At 44.5% G+C, this 18,035-nt stretch overlaps 2 protein-coding genes across 5 annotated transcripts in view; one reads left to right on the forward strand and one right to left on the reverse strand.

The window, feature by feature from the left end:
• smtnb (smoothelin b) overlaps nt 1-8,513 on the forward strand; it is a 54,799-nt gene extending 46,286 nt beyond the window's left edge. Inside the window, exons 11-21 of one of the 4 annotated variants that reach the window (XM_076270575.1) lie at nt 517-843; nt 1,124-1,199; nt 1,423-1,455; nt 2,417-2,584; nt 2,954-3,016; nt 3,128-3,197; nt 3,317-3,457; nt 3,603-3,729; nt 4,161-4,312; nt 6,012-6,181; nt 7,317-7,455. In XM_076270575.1, coding sequence (XP_076126690.1) covers nt 517-843; nt 1,124-1,199; nt 1,423-1,455; nt 2,417-2,584; nt 2,954-3,016; nt 3,128-3,197; nt 3,317-3,457; nt 3,603-3,729; nt 4,161-4,312; nt 6,012-6,159 — 1,305 coding nt within the window. In that variant the 3' untranslated portion in view covers nt 6,160-6,181; nt 7,317-7,455. Of the gene's footprint in view, nt 1-516; nt 844-1,123; nt 1,200-1,422; nt 1,456-2,416; nt 2,585-2,953; nt 3,017-3,127; nt 3,198-3,316; nt 3,458-3,602; nt 3,730-4,160; nt 4,313-6,011 lie in introns of all 4 variants that reach the window. The other 3 variants (XM_076270573.1, XM_076270576.1, XM_076270577.1) reach the window with 3 other exon arrangements.
• A 2-nt stretch (nt 8,514-8,515) lies between these two features.
• Nucleotides 8,516-12,009, reverse strand: selenom (selenoprotein M). The gene is made up of 5 exons (XM_076270578.1): nt 11,767-12,009; nt 10,635-10,670; nt 10,504-10,538; nt 9,629-9,707; nt 8,516-9,202 (listed from the first exon to the last, which is right to left on the reverse strand). The coding sequence occupies exons 1-5, from the start codon at nt 11,863-11,865 to the stop codon at nt 9,008-9,010; spliced, it is 444 nt and encodes a 147-aa protein (XP_076126693.1). The 5' UTR covers nt 11,866-12,009; the 3' UTR covers nt 8,516-9,007.
• Between the last annotated feature and the right edge of the window lie 6,026 nt (nt 12,010-18,035).

Consider the following 18,035-nt stretch of genomic DNA (forward strand, 5'->3'; position numbering starts at 1 on the left):
TTAACACATTAGCATTCAAAGTCAGACCTGAATCGGTATTGACATGGCAGCAGCCAAAGACTTGCACAATCATGCACACACTGGAGTGTGGGGTGGAAATAGAAAACGGTGGAAACATAAGTAATGAAGTGAATCACGCTCGGGTCTCAGCGCCGCTGTGGTCAGCTTAAGAGTCCAAGAGTCCCACCTTTCTCTCTCTCTGTGTTTGATCTGCGTGTGTTAATGTTAGTAGAGAGTGTATCAGTATGTGTATTCTCTAAGTGTGTTTGATCGGCGTGTGTTGATATTAGTAGAGTGTATCAGTATGTGTATTCTCTAAGTGTGCATGATCTGTGTGTGTTGGTGTTAGTAGAGAGTGTATCAGCACCATTCTGCAAGTGTGTATGATCTGCGTGTGTTGGTGTTAGTAGAGAGTGTATCAGTACACTCGTCTGCTGACTCGCTGGTGTTCTGCTCTCCAGCCCTCTAACAAATGAACACTGTCTAACTAACTGTTTGTGTTCATTTGTTCCCCAGGTGGAGTCGGAGCCAGCCATGTTCGTGGTGGAGCCCTCCGTGCCCAACGGCTCATCGGCTAAATCCCTGACCTCGGATCAGTCCCGGAGCTCGTCCACCATTGCTCGGGCCCAGGAGCACACCATCCGCGTGGTCTCGGACCAGTCCCACGCCTCCCACGCCTCAACTGCCCCGGCCAGAGCCCAGGAACAGGCCATCACGGTGATGACGGAGCAGTCCCACGCCTCCTCTACCTCCACTCACGCCAAAGCTCAGTTGGAGAGCAGTGGGCGGATCACTGCAGAGCAGCTGGAGGCCATTGAGGATGAGTTGCTGCTGGATAAAATGGTACATAAACACACAGAGCTCCCACTGAGAATCAGCTAGTCAGCCATGTCTGTCTGCTTTATATGAGCATACGCCAGTAGAGATCTGCACCAGTGAGCGAGGAGTGAAATAAGACGGCCGTCGCACTTTGGATGGGCTCAGTTGGGGAGAAATGTTTGCATCACACCCTTGATCACTGAATGTTTTGTGTATATGGACTGCTCTGTAACAGTGTGATGCATATGGGAAATTGTCATTTTGTGTGTGTGTGTGTGTGTGTGTTTTCCTGTGTTTGTGACAGCTTGATGAATCCAAAGACTTTGAGGAGCGCAAACTGATCCGTGCTGCCATGCGGGATCTTCGGAAAAAGAAAAGAGGTGATAACCCCCCCCCCCCCCCTCCTCTTCCGTTCTCTTTCCCCTTAGGCTATCAGCCATATGTCCTTCATCCTTCCCTCACCTTCATGCCCTGTGCAGTGCCCATGTGCTGTAGGCCTGCTGGTGGTGCGACGTGCCACATGCCAACCTTTTCATCTGTTATACCCTACCTCCCTCTCGCTCACCCGCTCTCTCTCTCTTTCTCTCTTCACTCTGAACTCAGAGGCCAAACTGGGATGCAGTCAGGAGGAGATCGGTAGGGAGTGGCAGTGTGTGTGTGTGTGTGTGTGTGTGTGTGTGAGTGTCTGTAGTATCATTGTGCTTGAAGATGTTTGGAATGTTTTAGAGTTTGCGGTTTTGCCTTTGCACCCTGTGTCCACCTTGTCTGTTGTCCCAGAGACGAGTTTTGAGATACACATCACGCACACACATGTTAGACACTGTGGTTGTATTTTTATAAGTTAGATTATTTCATATATGTGTGCTATGTATGTGTGTATTGTGTGTGTGTGTGTGTGTGTGTTCTCATATGTAACCCCAAGTTCACCTGTGGTGTTTTTCACAAGTGTGTGTGTGTGTGTGTTTGTGTGTATGGGGCCACCTGAGGCCCTGTCTGTGGGTTCATTTCAAAGCCACTGTTAAACCAGGATCTGCCCATGAATGTCTGTGTGTGCCAGAGAAAGCACAGATATCTTTAGAGGAGAAGGACACACACACACACACACACAGACACACGCGCACACACACACACATACACACACGTTTAAGCCTAGTTCACCCAGAGCTCCAGCTGTCCTCTGCATAGAGAGCCCTCTGTTATGGAACACCTAGTGTTTGTGTGTGTGTGTGTGTATGTGCGCGTGTGCGCCTGTGCGCCTGATCTCTGTTGTATTTAATACCTCAAGGCCCAAAGCACACAGCACACCTAAGACAGGAGACTCTGGTTACGGAAACTTCATCCCTGTGTTGTGCATGTCTGTTTTCAGAGCACGTGTTTGTAGCTAATATTTGGGAAGTATTACGCATGCCTGTGTGTCTAAGGCAACACGTCCAGTCTGGTTTTACCGTTTGGTTTGTTTTTGTGTTTGTAACATTTGGTTTCGTTCTGTTATTCCTTCTGTGTCTGCATTCTCTTATCCTGTGTGTGTGTGTGTGTGTGTGTGTGTGTGTGTGTGTGTGTGTGTGTGTGTGTGTGTGTGCACGCTGGGGTGCATCAGACCTCCGTGAGAAGGAGCGGGATCAGCGTCTGGAGGATCTGAGGAAGCAGAGAGAGGAGCGTGCTCAGAAGGGCAAGGCGGGAGAGATGGTCACCAAAAAGGTGGAGAAGTCAGCCGACGGCTCGACAGTCAGCCAGGTCACTAAGACCAATCGCTTCGCCCACTCAGGTACAGCCTCATCGGTCACCCTCTACAAACACGAGCGGTCACCTTGAACTCCTACAGTGCAGTACTTTTTCCTCCACCCACAGTTGCTTTCCAAGAAAACGAATGAAAACATAATGTAATGATTAAAATATCCATGTCAAAGTGAAAAACGAGGCACTGACTTAAAAAAGTTGGAAGGAAAAGCAAAATTTTTGATCTTTTGAAAGTCTACCACACTACTGATCCTCTGATCCTCCTTACACAAGAACAACTTCAATAGTTTTGTATTATGAGACAAGCTACAGAGGGGGGAGCTGACGAGGGATTTGATTGTGGACATGATTCAGAATGACCTTCACTCATTATGGTCTCTGTGTGTGTGCGGTGCAGATGACGGCAGCAGGTCATCCCGTAGCAGCGTAATGGAGTCCAGCTATGTGCAGAAGACGGACAGTAAGTGCTCTTTGCCCTGTGGGTGTGGGAGTGCGGGTGTAGAAGTGTGGCTGTTTGATGTGTGCGTGGCTCCACCATCTTCATCTCTTCTCCTCTTCCTCTCTGCCTCAGAGGGGGTGCTCCAGAGTAAATCCTACAGCTATTCGTCCTCATCCTCCAGCTCTGGGAAGAAGGTTGGTAGGTGAGTACCCACAGTGCAACAGGCTTTAGTGTGCGTTGTCTCTGTTGTACCATGCACATTATATTACTCAAAATCACAAATCTGTGTGTGTGTGTGTGTGTCTGTCTGTCTCCTCTCAGTGTGTTTGATCGTGAGGATGACTCCGCAACGGAGCGCCGACGGATGGAGAGGAGTAAGGAGCTGATGAGGGCGCAGACGATGCCCAAGAGCACAGCCAATCAGGCGCGCAAGGCCATGATGGAGAAGCTGGATGCAGGAGGGTAGGTCCTTCATTTACTCCTGTTTTCACCCTCTCCATCATGCAATAATCATTTGTCCGATCGCTCTCTCCATTCATTCATTCATTCATTCATTCATTCTCTCTCTTTCTCTCTCACTCGCTCTTTCTGTCTCTTTTCCCTCCAGTGTGGGTAGCCCTGCTGTGGCGCGGGTGAATAAGGTGCAGCGCTCCACCAGCTTCGGTGTGCCCAACGCCAACTCCATTAAGCAGATGCTGCTGGACTGGTGTCGTGCCAAGACTCGTTCCTACGAAGTAAGCTGCCTGCCCGCTCCACACTCCCTTTCTCTCTCTCTCTCTCTCTCTCTCTCTCTCTCTCTCTCTCTCTCTCCCTCCCTTCTCTCTCCCTTCTCTCTCTCTCTCTCCCTTCTCTCTCTCTCCCTTCTCTCTCTCTCTCCCTTCTCTCTCTCTCTCCCTTCTCTCTCTCTGTCCCTTCTCTCTCTCTCTCTCTCTCTCTCTCTCTCTATATATATATATATATATATATATATATATATATATATATATATATATATACAGCCCCATCTCCCCCTTTATCCCTCTCTCCCCCTCTCTCTCTTGCAACCTCCATCTTTATCACTCAGTTTTTTGTATACATGTCCTGTTTCCTCACCTCTCTTTATCTTTGCCCCCTCCCACCCCTCTCTCTCTCTCTCTCTCTCTGTTTCTCTCTGATTTGTGTACAGAATGTGGTAATCCAGAACTTTTCGACGAGCTGGTGTGACGGCATGGCCTTCTGTGCGCTGGTGCACAACTTCTTCCCCCAGGCCTTCGACTACGACAGCCTGAGCCCCGCCAACCGCCGACAGAACTTCCAGCTGGCCTTCAGCACAGCTGAGTGAGTAGAGTGTACTGTATACACACACACACACACACACACACACACACACACACACGCACACGCACGCACACACACACACACACACATGCTGTAAGTGCATACACCTCTGGTCTTGTGTGTTCTGTGCGTGTAGGGGTCTGGTCTGATACTCTATGAACTGCTCTCCAGATGTGCGCTGATGAATTAATGTCTTATAATGACTTCAACATGACGACCTGGTGAAACTCTGATCTTAACCGTATGAACTCATCTGACCCCTGACCTCTTTGACCTTTCCTCCTGGTGGCGGATGCCTGCGTGTGAGTGGGCGAGGCTGCCGCCCTAACCAGCGTCCCCCCCTAGGGATTGTCCTACTCTCTGACCTGCAACCTAAGACGTCCCAGGAATGCCCAATGTACCTTTTACTCATCTACTACATCCCTCCCTTCATCCCTCCATCCTGTCCTCTCGCCCTCTTTTCCTCACAGGTGCTTGTCATCCGTTTCTCTGTCTGTTTATCGGTCAGTCTCTCTCTGACGGCTCTGACCTCTGTCTCTCTCACTCATAACTTCCTGCCATTTCCTTACTGTTGGCTGTTTTCCGACCAATCCACCAAGCTGCTGTAGATGACACCAGATCAGGGTCGTGTGTCTCTTGCATGCCTCTCTGACCATCACCCTTCCTGCATCTCCACCCAGAATCCCCAATGTACTCAGGCATACTGTCCACACACACACACACACACACACACACACACACACACACACACACACACACACACACACAAGGTCTTGGTGAGAAAAGACAGATAAAGATGATTTCCGCAGATAGCTCCGACATAAACACACTACTCTCAGATTAGGAATATTAGGACAGTGAGGAAGTGTGGTGGTGTGTGTGTGTGTGTGGGGGGGGGGGGTGTGATTGCATCTGATTGCGCATGCAGCTGTTGTAGAACAGGTCATAGTCCATCCCTCATCTGTTTCCATGAACACTAGTTTTAAACACATGCACATACACGGAGACACTTTCGCCTCCAATTCACTGTATATGTCTTTGTGTGTGTGTGTGTGTGAGAGAGAGAGAGAGAGAGAGTGTGTGTGTGTGAGAGAGAGAGAGAGAGAGTGTGTGTGTGTGTGTGTGTGATGTGATGTGATCGTTTTACTGTTCTTTCTGTGTGTAGGCTCTAGTGTACAAAACATTGTTGTTCTATCAATGTGTGCACTTCACATGACGCACTTATTAGCCAAAACACACAACAAATGTAATGGACATCGTCTGATGATCCATTGGACATCATGTTGTGTGTCTCTGTGTGTGTAGTTTGAAAGGCATGTAAGCACAAGTTCTGTTTATTTCTGTGGTTGATGAGCATGTGGACACATGTAGTGTTTGTTGACACTGAGAATATAATGTATCTTTTTTGTGTCTCCCCTTCCTCTGTCTCTGTCTCTCCTGACACCTCTGTCCCTGGCTGCTCACGCTGTTTTCTTCTTCTACTGTCTCCCATCCTCCTTTTCTTTTTCTTTTCCTTCTCTGTCATTTGTTTTTGTCTTTCCTTTTCTCCTCTACATTTCACCTGTCTCTCTCCCTTTCCTCTCTCTCTCTTTCTCCCTCCCCTCCTCTCTTCTCCTCTCCTCTCTCTCTCTCCCTCCCTCTCCCACCCTTGTGGTGGTGGTGGTGGTGGTGGTGTGGTGGTGTTGTGCTCGGGGCACAGGGAGCTGGCAGACGTCCCGTGTCTGCTGGACGTGGAGGACATGGTGGGCATGCGCGAGCCGGACTGGAAGTGCGTGTACACGTACCTGCAGGAGTTCTACCGGGGCCTAGTGCTCAAGGGCCTTGTCAAGACCAAAGGCTCGGCCTGACCTGACGGGCCACGCCCCCACGGTGAGACTGGCACCACCCCGTCGCCACAAAGCCTCGCCTTACAGATGAAGAGCTACATGTCAGCAGCACTTTTGTCATCAGTCACTGGCTCTGATGGAGTCAGAGTTTTCTACTAGCCACTCTGTTGGGAGGGGGGTAGAGATTTGTATGTGTGTGATATACAGACACATGCATGGAAAATATTCATAGTTATTTTGTTGAAGTATACTAAATGAATTTAGCACGCCATTTAATGTGTGCTGTTTGGTTGCTTAGCAACATGTGTTTTGTTCCTTGTGCAGGAACCCTGAGAGAAAGAGAGAGGGAGTGTGTGTGTGTGTGTGTGTGTGTTTCATCATTATCCTAGCCACCAAACATGGCCATGCAGATCATATGGCAGTAGGCCATAAGAGTCTGCTCTGTCTCCCTTCAGCACTTCTGATACACAAATCTTCAAATAATACACACATGCATAGAAAAAACAAGCACTGTCAAAGAGGTGTATACAGTTGACTAGTTATAGTTAATCAGGTGGTCATGTCATCATTACCGCCCGCTCCTGTTCACTACAGAGAGCAGAGCAGAAGTACGAGACGCAGGTGTCCAACTGTTCCATTGGTAGAAGAATTTCAGAAGAAAAATTTAGCTCCTGAGACAATCCAAGGTAGCACAACACTACCAGGCACACAGAGTGCCCAAAAAAGGATAGTCAGTGGATTCTTAGAGGCTCTTGCCTTCATTCTTTGCACAGGACTCATTTAGTTAACTCAATCCCTATTCTCTTTTATGGTCCTGTTTGTAATGATAAAGGGCCAATAGTTTGCTGGTCAACTCCATTGAATGGTTGCGCTTAGACTTTTCAGAGCAGTCCTATTCAGTACAGTACCTATACAGTATACTTATAAAGTACTGTACTGTCCAGGCAGTCTGCCATAGAGCTAAGGCTCCATCTAGTGGACAATTTCAGTAATAGCCTTGCAGTTTCTCCAGTTGGACATCCTGGGGTTTCCAGCTGCTGTTTGGATGACTCTCAGACTATAGGGGTTGGACTTAAGTGTTAACTGTTCTATGTCAGGCTAACTTATTGCCACCTCTTGTGTCTATCTTCTCTTTCTTCCCCGTCTCCTCCCCTGTTCTCTGTTTTTCTGACTCTCAGGGAATATGCTAACTGCATGCCTCTCTTGGAGGTCGAGGACATGATGATTATGGGGAACAAGCCAGACTCCAAGTGTGTGTTCACTTATGTACAGTCGCTTGTCAACCATCTGCGTCGCGTCGAGATGCGCTCTCAAGCACAATCTGACATGTGACCTGCCCACACACACACACACACACTTCCTTCATACACAGAGTGACGCTGTTTTTAAAAGAAAAGAAACTAAGTTATTTTATTATTTTAACCTCAAGAGAGCAGTTCCCTCCCAACAGTGATATCAGGACTAAAATTAAGATTTTTTTTTAATAAGCAAAGCTAAATGAACGATGTGTGTACTGTATGTAGCTGTATCAGAGGATAGCAGAGGGCTGTGTGTATTTTAATTCCCTCGCTGATGCTGTATTTGATGTTATTTAGCATCCACAGGCGTACATGTGTTAAAGAGTAACATGCAGACTTGTTCTGTTTCCTGTGTTCATATTATTGGATGGTGTTCAGATTCAGATGTTGTTATTATTAGTTCTTGTTATTCCAGAATGTTGTTATTCCAGGATGATTTTTATTTAAATTGCTACGGAACACAGGTGTAGAGCGCAGTTGGCCTCACTGCGGACCTGACGTCACACTGCTGAGACCTGACGTCTCAGCCACTGAGTGAGGTATTCTGAGAGAGAACTCCAGATTTCCAGGTTGCAGTGTGGGGTCTTTAGCGCACACACACACACACACAAACACCCTTGCACAAGCATGACACACTCACTCACACTCGAGTGTCTATTTATGGTTGGATTGTTTTGTTGTGTGGGTGTACAGATTCACGTTGACACATTTCACATACTTTTTGTCATCCCAAAAATGGCAGACTACTGCCACAGTCCAAAGCTAGTGGAATCCCTTAAGTGTGTTTGTATTTTTATATCTCGCTCACAAGAACTGTGGGGAGCAGTGAGCAATAGCTATGGGCCAGCTTTTTGGATTCTATAAGGAGTATGAAAAATTAGCTCTGTTTGTTTTGTAAAGAGTTTAGCATCCCAAGGCTAGCTGCGGTGAAGCTGGTTCTGAATCACTACCGTGTGCCGAGTCTGTCCCTCACTGTTAGTAGATTCTGTACATACTCGTAAAGATTGCTTAGCGCTAGCGCATATCCCTCTGTGAAACACGTCATTTAACCATTAAAACATACTTTAAGGAACTAAACATGACTGGTTGTGGTTTTTATTCACATCTTTGATAAAAACAGTTCTTCACAATGTTAACCACTTTTTGATTGACAGACTCTCCCAGCTTTAAGTGAAGCTAACCCCCCCCTACCAAGACAAGTATCATCAGCCTCAAGCCAATCTGGAGATTTTGTGCTTGAGGCATCATTAAGGTCTTGAATAGGAGGGACTGTAGCTACACACCAGCCCAGGAAGAGTATTGCCACACATCTAACACACACGCACACACACACATTCTGCGTGTCGACATTACACATAGCACACCCCTCTACAATCTCACACACTCACAGAGGAGAGAACACACAAATGAATCATGCACATCCCAAATGAAGAGCAGTAACGTTGGGAAGTATATGCACTGTGGGCGGCTGAGGCAGATTATGCTGCTGATGAAGGTGAGTGGTCTAGCGGTAGGAGCTGATGTGTGCCCTGGATGTGTGGAATGTCGCACGGTCACTGCGTCCGAGGTGATTATAAGTCAGGGTGCTGAGCGTCGGCTGGCGCCTCGCTCGGAGGGGCCTGGTCCTCGGGGAAGGGGCTGCCTTTGGCGGGGGAGAAGCGGAACTCCTCGGGCACCTCGTCTTCCTCCTGGGCCTTCTTGTAGAAGCCTAGCTCAGCCAGCAGGGTGTTGATCTCCACTCGGGTCATGTCTGACAGAGGGATGCGCTGCAGGACAGACACAGTGACTTCAGGTGGGCCAACTACAGTCACAGCTCGAGGTCAATCAGTTCTGAATGCAACATAAACTTGAATTTCTTTTATAACTTTCTGAACCTTGAATGCATGCTAGTGAACAGACCAATGTGTTTACTATTACTAATAAACAGTCCACATCCCAGTAAAAGGACATTTCCAGCCTAACCAATCTATCACTGTTTTTGATTGATTCAGTAAGGCAGCGGCTTTTTATGGGGTCATAGTGGACAGCTCCCCCTAAACAAACACATTCAGAGTTCTATTTGTATGTTTTTGCAAAATTTCTTGTAACCAGCTATGATGTGAGATGAGTTAAAAGATTCTAGTTTGTGTTTTCCTCATGTCTTTATTGTTACTACTAATTATATATAAAAAAAAAGAGGAGGAGTCACTCACGTCCAGTTCCTGATAGTAGTGGTCAAGGAGGACAAGCTCAGGATCAGCCCCAGGGATGTGCTTCATCACCAGGTTATGACTAGAAGAGAACAGTCAAGGAGAACACGGAACACGGCAAGAGAACAAAAGAACACAGGGCACAAGCAACTCCGAGCTGAAGTCAGAATCTGTGCTGAGAAATTAGTGATTTTCTTTTTTTTTTTATCAGGATAGAAAGATTACATTACTGTTTGAAGAGAGTGGCCCCTGCTGGTTTAACTGAGTCATTGACATTTGAGGTATCTCACTTTTCACAAAGCCAGTCCTAGATGTACCCTGGAAATCCTGAGTTATCGCGAGAGCACAGTGGAGTTGTCTCTGTGAGACACTCTGGCAATAAGCAATGATGCACATTACTTTTACCCCTTGCATCCCGGGGAACCAATCAAATCGGCGTATCTGATATTGGTGGGCCAGAGGCGAGCTAAACTGATGACGACAGCGCTGCAACGTTGGAGGTCAGTAAACATTGGTCGTAGTGTTATCCAATTGCGTCTAAGTCCGGAATCATTCAGAGTAAACATTGGTCTAGTGCTATCCAATTGCGTGCAGTGAGATTTTCAAATGCATGCTTGGTGCCGCCCCTCGAGTTGGGCCATTACATTGTTCGTGGCCAGACCGTTAATCTTTCTAGATTACCAGGGTCTGGATTTTCCAGACTATCCTAGATGTGTGCCTGTGTGCAAACCTGATAAGACAACTTAATGGTGTAGACACTCATTATAAAGTATAATGAGCTAAAGTAGGCCTATGAGTCCACTTTGAATGGATGCCAACTCAAAGGGTGTTATCTTGGTGGTATCTGAAGACAGCTTGAAGAATCAAAGTAAGGATACTAAAGAGGGATGTCTTGGGTCACAAAGGCCTTGACCTAAAAAGAGCAATGAAGATTATAAAAAATGAGATGGCAGCAAGCTATGATTGAGGTTGCAATGCAAACAAGTGTAGTACTTGTTTAGTTACCTACCTCCCTCAGTCGATTCAGCTGTCATCCTCCGCATGTCTGCAAGAAGAGATAGGAATAGGATAGGATAAGAATCCCACTCACAGGTGTTGCATTGCACACATGTTGAATACCCTTACACTGATTATGCGCTCAAATGCCAAAGAAGGTCACGTGACACCCATGAGCCCGGAGCACACAGATTGAGGTCAGATGTGAAAAGATTTTCTACAACGACTCCCATCTCCCATGTTACGGTTCGGTACTCGAGCCTCTTAAGGACAGCCCATGGGGGATGTCTTTCTCTTTTTATTTAGGTCTAGAAGAGAGACATTTATCTCATGCTGTGTTCTTCTCATGACGGCTTCTCAGATTTCATCTTCCGGTGAGAAATAACACCACAGGCTACACTCTCCTTTGTGAGAGAACACAAAAGAGTGGAACGGTGAAAGATATTGAACTGATAAACTAGACCTGCTGGAATAATAAAGCCACCTGAAAGTATGTTTTGGCATGGTTTAGCAGCTAGCCTACACAAAAAACGAGCTACTAAACGTCAAAAACAAGACCAGTTCAAAACATTACTATCATGCTCGTTTTGTTCTTTTCCAGTAGGGATTAAACAATATTGACAGATAGATAGATGATGGATACTTTATTGCTAATGATTCCACCTAACGAGTAACGAATATCAGTCAGTGCGTATCCCTAGTTTATTCTCTAACTCTGATAGCAGGAACTTCTCGTTTTGCCCATTCATTAGGCTACTGAAACATTAGCGGATAGCTATTCTTCTATTTCCGAGGATTAGCAGCACCAAGGGTTTTCCGGTTCCCTCGTGTGTGTCACATATCCGTTATAGTCCATAGGCTATGTCGCCCTTATCGTAGGCTACCTTATGCTAAACCTTGATTTCAACATCGTCTAAGTGCGTGAAATTAATTAGGCTAGCAGCTATGCACCCAAACGCAACGAAACACATCAGTCTCTCAACCAGAATGTAAACTGTTTTCCAAAAGTAAACGAAGCCCGTTGTTCTGATGTGATGTGGTTGCTGCAATCCTAAAAGGATATCAATTGCTTAAGTTAACAATCACATTGGCCTACTTGCTGTCCCTTCCCTATTACCAACATCACAAATGAATACTACCCATACCTCTACTTTAGCCTTTGCCAGGCCTTGAAGCTTCTGCGGGTCCAACTCGTACGCAGAGCGCACTGCCGGAAGCAGCGCAGCCAGCACGATAAACCACATCTGTGCAGCTGTGAGAGGATCAGGATACAGTCCGTCTGGACACTGACTGACCCTTGTACCGACTATCCCCAGTCGTTATGCTCACGCAAGAGCTCAGCTAGCTTGTCGGCAGTCTCACAACTCTGTGAGATCTATGTCATGTCCGGTGTCTTCGCCACGTCAAGCTCCCCCTACATCTCACGGAAGCAGAACGCAGAAGTACACGTCACCCACACAATCCCATCACTCACTCATCAGTCACCACAGGATGCAGGATACAGGATAAAACATAGAATTTGTGCTGTCTGTGTCTGCCTTTGGCGAATGACAGGTCGTCTTGTCAAGAAGCTTCTGGCTAGCCTACTTGATTATTGGTCTCGACTCGTCAGTGTTGCTGAAACTGAAAATAGATCTCAGCAATATGCTACATTGCTGTCTTGTCTTAGATTACCAAAAACTCATCCAAAACAAAATAGTCTAAAAACACACAATAACAAATGGAAAACATTTTGTTTATTAGATGTGTCATTGGGTAAAACGCAGTTTTGAACATTCTAACAGAAGATTCTGTTCCCCAACAATGTGGTTCTACAATTCCATGTTGAATTCATGTTCGATTTCCAACTAGTCTTATTATTTGTCTATGCCCTTTTTTTGTAACTAAATATGGCTTTATGAGATTGGCAGACTATCACATTCTGTTTCAATTTACATTGTACACATCCCAACATCCCAACCAATTGGGGTGGCTCCCAAGAAAAACAGGTTGCTGCTATACTGCAGGGTATTGTGTAGGCTACTGCACACAATATGCTTCACTTATGGTATGGCATAATCCTGTGTAACAACATTTCAGTCAAGTATAAAGCTATAAAGATATATGACATTTAATATAATAGTTATTTGAATTTGGATGTAAGTGTTGGTAATTTATAATAGGCTGACGAAGAGTTTTTTCAGGAAGCTGCTTGTAGCCGGGGTATGTTCCCTTATCTCAGATTTTCCTGTCTTATAGTTAAAAATAAAGTAATGGATTTTGCATTGGGTTCACATGCAACAACTCAACTTTGTTTAAAAAAGCAATCATTCAAACCTTGATTGCATTCTGACAGTTCTGCCAGTCATCATATCTTAATAAGTTATGTCTCAGTGTTCTTGAAATGATAAATGAACAGAGCCCTCTCATGGCCTATCTGAATCTAATTCACTTTTAAAGAATGCTGAATAACTGGTTCTAGGTCAGATTTGAAAGCATGCAGATGCAACAAAGGGGTGGTTCCTTCTGTACCCACATAGACACAGAAGCTCACCCCCAACAGCACAGTTTGAACTTCATTAATATTATAGAGACTCCCTGCCTTATTACACAAGCTGCAAACCCCCTCACAAACATACACACTCCCAATATAAAACAAGCACCATTATCTTTCTAGCGGTCTCTCTCTTTCAAATTTCAAAGTGGTGCATTATTGACATGACAATTAGATAAGCATTTGCAAAGCAATAATTATACATTGCATCTGAACATGTATCAAACAAATGATACATCAGCATGAAAGAAAAGACTCCTTCTCTCTCTCTCTAATTAAATTTTATTGGCATGACAAATAGTTGGACATTTGTATTGCCAAAGCAATTGTTATAGGAATGTATGCATAAGCAAAATGACATAGGCCGGTACAAGGGGTAGGAGTACATAGACAAAGTAAATTGTGAACAGTTTTTCTTCTTCTTGTGCATGTGTGTGTGTGCGTGTGTGTGTGTGTGTGTGTGTTTGTGTGTCAGTCAGTCACATGTACACATACAGAAATCACTCAGTGTCTCTCAGCTGGTGACAGACATATTGGGCAGCAGCTGTCTGTATCTTCTCCCAACAGGTATAGTAGTTTGTTCAGGTTAGGTCATAGAAATCAGGGATTTTTTCTTTGGGAAGTAGTTATTACGAGTTGATTGGAATTTTGGGCATTCTTAAAAAGTGTAATTCAGTTTTGACAACATCATCTCTGCACTGCTGGCATAGACGCTCGTATTTTGGCAGCCAGGTATTTTTGTGTCATCCTGTTTCTATGGATAAGATGTGTTTACTAAGTCTGTATTTTGTTAGTGTACTTCTCAAATTTGTTTAGTTTATTTTTGTTAGGTAATGTTCAAGTGTATATTTTCTGTTTAGGGTCAAATAGCACTGCAGTTTGCTTCGGGGTTGTGTTTTAGATTGCCAATATTCGTCATAAATGTCTTTTTTAGGTTTTGGGGGGTTGGTTAATCCAAACATTTTGTGTGGATGTGGCCTGGTCTTGGGCCTTTAAGGTGTTTGGTGTTTCTAGGGGAGGGTGCCTGAAGACCAGGTTGGTAGGGGAGTTATCTTTGGTGTTTCAGGGCTTGATAATGGGTGTGAGTCAATTAGACTTAGATGTTTAAAAGAATTTGATTGCCTTTTTTGAATTTTAACCAGAAGAGGGGATAGGCCTAGTTCTGCCCTGCATGCATTGTTAGTTGTGTGCTGGTGGACTTTTAGAATGGCTTTACAAAATTCAGTATGCAGGGTCTCAATTGGGTGTTTTTCCCATTTATCTAGGTCCTGATTTCCACTGATGAGAACAGTTTTAGCCAGATTTGGACTGGGATTTCGAAAGGAATTTGTCTATGGCATGAAGAGCCCTGCGTGCCTTGTCTGTTAATTCATGCCTCTCTCGCACACACACACTCACAGACAGACAAACACACACACACACAAACACAACCTCTCCTTTCAACAGGTAGATGCCACATGATATCTCTGAAGAAAGCGCAAGCATTCCCCATCACCTTTACAGTATCTGTATCTCCACTCTCTGAAACCAAACACACTCATCTCTTGTCATCAGGTGATTTCACCAAAGAATGTTCTTCCTCAGATTGCTCCAGCAGATGATGCAGATCCTCCATTTTTGTGTGGCGCCCAGCATCATCTGCCATCTGCGGCTGGATTTCCACACTAGGGGCTCCAGTCTGTGTTTAGTACACAAACTATAGCCCCTATAGTGTGGAAAGCCAGCCGGCTCACAGGCCAGGAACGCCTAGCTGTGATTGTTCTGTGTATGCGTCCTCCACATTTATTGGCCCCCCTGGTCAATTTTTTACAGTAAAAACAATAATTAAGAAATTCCAATTAACTGGAACTACGAATTGACTGTGACTTGCCTAAACATCGCATAGTGAGGAGGATGGTAAGAGATGCAAAATCAATAAGAATCACTGTTGGAGGGTTACAGAACAAAGTATTGTCTTGGGGTCAAAAAAATCTTCACAGTATTGTCAATGAATGAGTTCTTCTTTAAAAAGTACATCATACAAAGAGAATATTGATATTCTTTCACCAGATCAGTTTAGATATGCATTCTGTGCATTATTTTGTGAAAGTTAATATGCATATACATGCAAATGTATCAACTAATTTGCATACAAATGTAACCTGCATTGTGTTGAACCTGCGCGGTTCAGTCCTGCACACGCCCGGACTCGAACCCGCGGACAGCAGCACCTCGGATCGGGAGTCGAGCGTGCTGACAATTGAGCTGAAAGCATGCCAGCAGCACTATTGAGGAGTCGGGGAGTGAGGTTTACCAACATGAGAATTCCATCTCTCTTTGTTTAAGAAATCCCAGAAACTTCTTTTAATCAGTTCATTAGGGTTATAATTCACATTTAGCCTACCTTGGCATTATTCTGACAACTTTACAACGCTTGTTTTTGTTCAGTTCCATTATTTTTCACTAAGATTCTTTATCATAAGACAAAGCTCTACGTAAAATCTTCAGCATATCTGAAAGACGGGAAATCAGTACTCTGTGGTGGCCAATTTATCTGTGGAGATGATTCTTCATTCTCCCTGATCCACCTTGAGGCAGATGATTCCTGGCATTGTCATCCTGGATTTTGAGACATCCTGAAAAATATTCCAGCAAGCATTGACATTAAACTTAAATTGGTGCATTAAACTCTTACCAAATGGTTTCAGAAGTGCAGCAATCATTTATTTATTTTTTTTAAGTTTTAAATGCAGTTGTTTATTCAGTTCCAAAGAAAACACACATCTGTATCTGTTTAACCCTGTCACCATCAGTACAGCCATTGGTTGTGTTGAATGCACTGCTCTATCTGTCATCATACCACAATTGGTTCCTGGGGTTTTGAAATGTTGGAAATGGGTGTCAATGATCTTCTTGCCAGACCAACCTGCAGAGCGAATTCAAATTAGCTAACAGGTTCATCTGGGTTCTCCCAGGCTACCAGTAAGGTACAACATGCTTGGAAATGAGATACGATAAAACTATTATTTACTTAAGCAATATTTAAGCCTATTATTAATTATTTATATTATTATTAATAATAATTTCCTTAGCAACTAGCTAATACATTTCCCACATTTTATTGGGAAATTGGGGACATGATCTATATTTCTATAGCTATATTTGACAACTAAAATGTTTTAATGACAACATTATTATTGTTCTACATATGCTGTATAAATTTACCCTGGAAATCCAGAGTTCCCATGCATGGGCACAATTTGAACTTGCTCAGCGAGTAACGATGCCAGACCTGCTTTATTGGCAAAGATAGGCTTTAGAAATTATTAAATGTGGGGGTGCTGAAAATAGTGCCATTTGTTTTTGAGAAAAATATTGTATTTCTTTAGGTGGTTAGCCTACACAAAAATAGATTGTTATGGAGTTGCAGCTGTATCATGGATATAAGATATAATCCTGAAAATAGATTGGGTGGAAATGAACATGGGGAGGTCACCTTATGTGTCATTCATGACACACATGTGTGTTATGAATGAGCTGTATAATCATCACTGTGGTCTGAACGCAAATGGGGGATGGTAATGTTTCCCAGCAACACTCATCTCTGCATTATTAATACTCTGTAAATAACCACTATTCCCATGACTCCAAGATCACACATATCAAACCACCCATTTAAAATGATATGAGCAATGCTGTTGCATTCATGGAATACCCTCTCAGTGTGCAATTAATTATGACCAGACTATAGATTGTATGTGCTCCTACTTGCCATTTGGACCAGAAAATCCTGGCAGGGTCTCCATTAAATGTAAATACTGCATAAGAAACCATTACAACCTGAGTCATTCAGTACACAGTATTTCTGTTCACGGGCAGCCACAAAGGCATTGTTCCTTCCCAGGTGGAGTCGAAAAAACTCCCTCAAGAGCGTTAGTGATAGAGGCGCAAATTTGGCGCAATCTTGTCTGAGCTGACCTTGAAAAGTGATGTAACCAAGTAGACTAAACTACGATGATGACGGAAGGGCATGCGCTTGAAGATGTTTGGCACAGTGTGTCCAAGGGTCCTTCGGATCGCGCACTATTCGGCGGGTTTCTTGCTCTCAGAGTCAGTGGCGTGGAAACGGCGCCTCCAGGAGATTCTTGCTGGTCCACTGCGACCACTGACTCCTCGCGCTTATATAACACAACATAGAAACGCCGCCAAACAAGCGTGCAACCATACGCACGCGTGACACTTGGCACGTGTGGTTGCCAATGACAATGGGGCACATAATGTTGTGCAAAACTTGCCTGCAAATGAATGGGCTACGACCGCGCATTTTCACAACCTCAAGTTATAGCCTAGCTTAAATAAATCTCTGTTCACTGTATTTTTCTAAAATCACTGTACAAATTCAAATAATCAGCCTCTCTCTCTCCCTCTGGTGTAAACACACACACACTCTCTCTCACACACACACACAGACACACATGCTGAGAGAGAGGCTATAGACCTCCAGCTACAAAGACATAGGCTAGGTTACTTATTTGCTTCCATTTCGACCTTGTTTGCTACTGTCTATTTCGTTTGTAAATAAATAACAATTAAGTAGCCTAGGCTACAATGGTAGAGTATGTAAATAAATTGTCTACAAATAATTGTTTGACTAAACATGGCGCATGCGCATGTTTATTTATCGCCTAGAATAAAATATTTAGCTAGGCCTAATTATTTTACCAAAGGTTTTCTCACTACTTTCTAAAACAGACCCTGACTTTTCAGCGGTCTTCATCATTAAACTGTAGTCATAGGCTAACCTATCCCTCGGAAACATTCCCTGGCTGAAACTGAACCCACAGGTCAAGGTTTGTACCACGTGACTAAACACTCTTAGCAAGCGGAACATCTCCGCTGATA

The sequence above is a fragment of the Alosa pseudoharengus genome, unplaced genomic scaffold (genome assembly GCF_046254945.1).
Source record: "Alosa pseudoharengus isolate Yale_2024_CS ecotype anadromous, Long Island Sound unplaced genomic scaffold, YU_APseudo_1.1 YU_APseudo_1.1_scf_6, whole genome shotgun sequence".
NCBI lineage: Eukaryota > Metazoa > Chordata > Actinopteri > Clupeiformes > Clupeidae > Alosa > Alosa pseudoharengus.